Genomic DNA, 6,139 nt, shown 5'->3' with positions numbered 1-6,139 from the left:
AAACTGTATTTATATTTTGTCATGATTTTGTACAGCCCGTAATATATTTGAATAAATAAAACCATATAAACATTCATATAATTGTTCCTCGGAGTGTCAATAGATGTGATAATCAGATTGATGTTGATATTTTTATTTCAAACATTATGAAATTTCAAATTTTAATACTAAAAGTTCTAAAATTTTACTTCTATCGGTAGTGTCCAAAACTGCCAATTTTAATTTTTTTAAGAGGCAAAACGTCGAAGGAAACAAAGGATAAGTTGGACAAATATTATAGGACTAATACTCCTCCAGATTATACCGTGAAAAATGTCAATAGATGTGAAAACCAGATTAATGTTGATAAGTGTAATTCAAACAATATATTTGAAGTTTTCACTTCTATCGGCAGTCTCTATAACTGCCAAATTTAATTTTGTTTTTTTTAGTAGTAGTATGTTAATATTTCATGGCATATCCCTTATTTTTTATAACCTCTAAGTATCTATTTGTCATGGAGCCAATAAGGTTACGAATGTAATCTCTTGAAATTGAAATCCATGCTGACAACTGCACTAAATAATTTTTCCGAATTTTTTATTCTTTCTTTATACTTGGATCGAATTTCCTTATCCAAAGGTTCTCAATAGGGTTAAGATCCGGACTCTGTGCTGGACTTTTCAAAACTGTAACCTTATTGTCCTGGAACATTGTTTTACTATTGTCATGTTGGAATTATCATATAATTAGCATGTTTTCCCCCTCATACTTCTCGTACCTAACCATAATTCCATTTGGTACATTTCCTGCACCACGTTTAACTGTACCGACCGTTTACATAGTGTCAAACCTTTTGTTGCTTGCATCGAATACCATCCGATTTGTACAAATTAAAACTGCAGATTCAGAAAAGAGTATTGTATTCCTAATAGTCTAATTTAGATGCTCATGGGCGGTCATTAGACGGGCCTTTCCGTTTTACTTACACATTGAACTTGTCCTATAGATGGCGATGAACTGTATCTACAGAAATATCTACATCCCCTAATTCGTTTCTAATTTCGACTGAATTTTTATTGGTCACTTCGTTCGTCGTTTTTCTAGGTCTACCCGTCTTGGGACTAACTACAGATCCTCCTTGCAGAAAATGTTTAATTGTTTTGGAAATAACCTATGTATTTATTTCCAATTGTTTAGAAATGTCAACTTGCTTAACTCCAGCTTATACTTCGATATTATCAACTGTCGTAGTTTTACACTTAACTGAATACCATGGGGTATTTTCAAAATCGATATGTAAAACTCACAGTAAGTTATTATAAGTAAATTTTTACTTACCACTGAACGATAAAATAGTTTAAATGAAAAATATATTTTTGTTATTTTCCAGATATGTTTAAAAAGGTGTTTTATTAAAATCTTAGGCTTAACTTTTATGATATTTACAAAAAGATGAAGTACTGATACGGTTTAGATATGAATCTGACGTACTAAAAATTCAATAATATACGATCAAGTATTAATAATTCTTACTTTCTAATTTTACTCTAAATATAAAATGAAATCAAGTTATTTGACGTCGAAAAAACTCAGTATCTTTCTTGTGGGGTGTTTAACATTTTTAGTGTTTACTTTAAGAAGTATAAGTTATAATCAGTGTGAAATAATAGACATAATTGATCATATTAAATATGACAAAAATATACCAGTGGAAAATTTGTTGCATTGTACAAACTCTATTTCTAGAACAAAAATCCATCAGAGGGGTGAATATCGAGTATTATATAATTTCGTCAGGGCAAGTCGAAACTTTAACTGCGACGAATCTATTACGTTGGCTGCACCAGGGGACTTCAGATTTTTAGATAACATTGCCCCTCTGGCGAAAATTTGGAGAGGTCCAATAAGTATTGCGTTATACGCCCCTGGACATGATTTAAACACAACTTTACGGTACATTGCATATATCAGGCACTGCACCAATGACTACGTGAAGGAGCTTGTAACATTCCATGTGTTCTTTGAAAATGCACATATAGAAAAGGTAATTATATCTTATGCATTTTAGTCTTTTATATTTCACAGACTAGTCATAAACTTTATCGTTTCAGATGAACACACCAATTATAAATTTATATAATGATTATTATGACTGCACATCACACCCTTTACAAAATTTTAACGAATCACTAATGTACAAAAACCAAAACAATCTACTGTTCCCTATAAATGTTGCAAGAAATATCGCCAGGGAAACGGCCAATACGCACTTTATATTATCATTAGACATTGAACTATTTCCGACACCAAATTTTATCAAAAGTTTCATGGACTTGGTCAAGAGAAGACCAAAATTATTTTCCGTAAAAAAGAGAAACGTATTTGTTTTACCTATATTCGAGGTATTATCAAATGCTCAAATTCCACAGAAAAAAACTGAACTTCAAAAAATGTACTTAAACAAAACAGCATTTTGGTTTCATGAAAAACTATGTAAAAAATGTCATTATGTTATCAAATGGAAGGAGTGGATGGCACAGGCTGAAACAAAAAATCTTGATGTGTTTGCATCCGGTAAAAGGATTGATTATCACAAAGGTTGGGAGCCTTTTTTTATATCAACACATAGAGAACCCATATTCGACGAACGTCTTACTTGGGAGGGCCAAGGCAATAAAATGAGTCAAGTATAAATTTATTTAAAAAAAATAATATTTATTATATTTTTTCATTTATATGTACACAATTTTAGGCATATGCACTATGTTTGATGGACTATAAATTCAATGTTTTAAACAACGCATTTCTTGTTCATAAGCCGGGATTAAAGAAAAAGAAAAAGCAGCTTCTGGAATATCAGTCTTTGGTTAATAGAACTGAAACACTTTTGAACTCTATAATAAAATATGAACATATTAAATTGTACGGTAATAACAGCAGATGTGTTGTAAAGGTTACTTAATTCTTAAATTAAATTATTAATTATTAAATAAATATAAAAATTTTAAAAATATATATTTTATTATTTACAATATTTAGTAGCTTTGATGTATACATATATGTAATAAATATTTATAATATACATAATTAATGAGGTAGGTATCACAGATTTGGATTTAATCTTAACTATTAAAATTAAATATAATTTATATCTACTGTTATTGAAAATAACCTAGTGCCTTAAGAGTATTATACACCTTTTTGACTACTGGATCTTTGTATCTCAAAACAGTGTCATCTTTAATACTACTGTTTCTAAAGTTATTACAATTTTTAATTTCTTTCACACAGTCCGACCTGTAATGCTGAAGATGTCCGTCTTTTACATCTATTGTGTAATTATCACAAGGACCATCTAAAATATAAAAGTATTATATAGATTTAATTATTTTTAATCTATTACTTTAAAATATATAAAAATATATTAATTGATCGTTAAAATACGCACCCAAACAGGATAGAGGAAAATGATTATGTAAAGTTAAAACTTTATCAGTGTTGTGTAAACATTTTTCAAATTTCGAAAATTCTGTATAGTTTTGAGATCTATATATGTGTCGCATTATGTGCATATATCTAAAACATTAAACAATAAGTCGTTATGTATCATACGAAGTTTCTCAACGTACTTGGGAATATTTTCTGTGTATATATCTTCCTTAAGCATACTATCCATAAAATAGATATTCCTTGCGCAAAAGCTAGATTTGGGAGATTTTGGAGAAATTTTCCTCATCATTTCCTGCCAAGTAAAGCCGTTTTTAGGAACAATTATCTGCAAGTTGGTAATTGACTATTATAGCATAGATAAATTTTTAATATAAATTTTAACAATAATTAATTAGTTACCTCATCAATGTCCAGTAAAGCTATCATCTTATAATTATACATATTTTTATAAAAACAATCATTATATGGAATTAACTCGTCTAATCTCTTGTTAGTTATTTTATTTTTCAAAAACATATATTGAAAACTAGATGTGTTGGGTTGATCAGCTGGCAATGTAATTTTGGTTACTTCTATTTTGCTTTGGTTTTTATAATAATTTAACACTTTGGATACGTTTGGGTGTACTTGCAGTTCGTAAAAAAATATTTTTTCGACACCCATAGAAAATAATACTTCCATCCACTCCACTAAACGAACCGATAAATCATTCAAAAAATCTAAACCTAAAATCATAAATACCACGTGTAAATAAGGTCATAAATTTAAGTAGTGATAAGATACACCTTTTACACATACAGCAAAATCACTTTTCTCCTTTAGATTATTGTAATTAATCTTTAGATTATTGGTCGATTGTTGGCACTTATGCTCAACCAAGGATACACTGATAGGTTGTTTCGACTTATACTTTCCAGGAAGGGCACATGAAATCAGATAAGGTGAAAATAATCCATTTCTATAATAGACTTTTCCCCACTTCTTATTCCTATTTACAATAATTTAATATTAGTAAAATATATGGAACATTAATACAAAAATAATTCTTACCAAATATACCGTTTTTCAAAAGTTTCCACTATAACTGGCTGTTTTTTATTGAAAAACCAAAATTGACAATAAGTCTTCACTGTAGGTTCAATTCTATCCAACATACCTAGAATTCGAACGATTGGTCCCACTTTATTAGTTTTTCTTTTATCCAGATATGCACCGAACAAATAAAAAGTTCCTATAAAAAGTAATATATTTAAGTATTTTTTCCGATACATAATATAAATAATAATTATAAACTTACCATTAGAGGTTCGTAATGTTTGCCAGTATATATTATTATATTCCAAGTCAAAAATGGTTGGCGGAAATCTTGCACAAGTTTTATTTAAACCGTAGAATGAATTTTTGCTTTTAGTCTTACTAAAATACACTTCCGGCAGATTTGGTACCGAATTCTGAATATCTCTCATCATATTTTCTGACGATTCATATACATTCTTATCTATCAGAGGGGTTAAATCTAAAAGATTATAGTAATTTAACTCTATTTAAAAAATTAAAGGTATAAACTTACCCAAGTTATCCGACTCCGATTTTAACAATTTCATTTGAATTGTGTACTTGTTTATATTAACAGTAAATGTAAGGTACAATAACGTGATTGAAATTATTGTAAAGACAATAGAAATGAATAATAGTTTTACTATGAATAATTTTTTTAGATGCATTTTATTAACATGTAGAATATTTTCTAAGAAGCTTCTTTTTCAGTTCCTAAAATATTTTCCAATTAGATCTAGTTTCGCCAATAATTCCAATGCTTAATTCAACAAATCAAATGGAACACTGGATTATTAATCTAACTGTGGACGAAAGACTAATTTGTTAAAAATCAATGTCTTTTTTATACTACCGACTACCTGTAAATTGTTTTTGATTTCTTATTTCTAATTAAACTATAAGTTCTATATGAAATAGTTCTTGCTTTTATTTATTATTAAAAGTTTTAAATTTTCGGATGTCCTTGATACATCTAAGAGGGTGTTAAAAATATTTAATATAAATGAATGAATGGAAACTAGTTCTAAGTGAAAACTTAAGAACGACATAAAATCTCGATTAAAACATCAAAGATAAACAAATTTAGATCAATTGTTGTTATTAATTGAAAAGTCGTGAAATTTAATTTCAAACGACTGTTGCCTATATAACATTGAATCTATGCCCCATTTTCTTTACTTACTCCAGAACAATAAGCAACTTCCATATAAACTACCCTCGTACCAATTGTTTGTTCGATACTTCCAAGGTGTTAGTAGCCACTAAGAATTGTTTTAAGTAACTTTTATATATGTTAACTATATAGTAAGAATGTAACTATTTTGTTTTATACTATTTATTGTGAAAAAAAAGTCGCATATCAAATTATTATTGTAATAATATGTAATTATGTTTCTAAGATTAAACATGTGGAATTGGGTATATTCTATGTGGTATTTATTAAAACGTAACAATTTACAAACATATTTATTTGTAACTATGTTACATCTCCAATGTTATATTATTTTAGATTTATTTAATAAGACATCGAAAAAAAATAAGCAGAAATATATAACTTGAACATAAAACGAAATTTTTAAATTCATATTAATATATTAATACAATTAACATAATTACAAGTCACATATTTTGTACATTATGTTACAAATAT

At 28.1% G+C, this 6,139-nt stretch overlaps 2 protein-coding genes across 2 annotated transcripts; one reads left to right on the top strand and one right to left on the bottom strand.

Moving 5' to 3' along the window:
• The first annotated feature begins 1,254 nt into the window (after positions 1-1,254).
• On the top strand, positions 1,255-2,944 carry LOC126264799 (beta-1,4-glucuronyltransferase 1-like). The gene is made up of 4 exons (XM_049964153.1): positions 1,255-1,259; positions 1,729-2,026; positions 2,094-2,669; positions 2,735-2,944. The coding sequence occupies exons 1-4, from the start codon at positions 1,255-1,257 to the stop codon at positions 2,942-2,944; spliced, it is 1,089 nt and encodes a 362-aa protein (XP_049820110.1).
• LOC126264907 (uncharacterized) lies at positions 2,762-5,181 on the bottom strand. Its single transcript, XM_049964624.1, has 8 exons — positions 5,003-5,181; positions 4,730-4,948; positions 4,483-4,663; positions 4,218-4,420; positions 3,832-4,157; positions 3,612-3,757; positions 3,431-3,558; positions 2,762-3,337 (listed from the first exon to the last, which is right to left on the bottom strand). The coding sequence occupies exons 1-8, from the start codon at positions 5,154-5,156 to the stop codon at positions 3,141-3,143; spliced, it is 1,554 nt and encodes a 517-aa protein (XP_049820581.1). The 5' UTR covers positions 5,157-5,181; the 3' UTR covers positions 2,762-3,140.
• Between the last annotated feature and the right edge of the window lie 958 nt (positions 5,182-6,139).

This window comes from Aethina tumida, chromosome 3 (assembly GCF_024364675.1).
Source record: "Aethina tumida isolate Nest 87 chromosome 3, icAetTumi1.1, whole genome shotgun sequence".
In the NCBI taxonomy this organism is placed as follows: domain Eukaryota; kingdom Metazoa; phylum Arthropoda; class Insecta; order Coleoptera; family Nitidulidae; genus Aethina; species Aethina tumida.
Note: the sequence above shows the minus strand (reverse complement) of the source record. Positions and strands in the feature narration are given on the sequence as shown.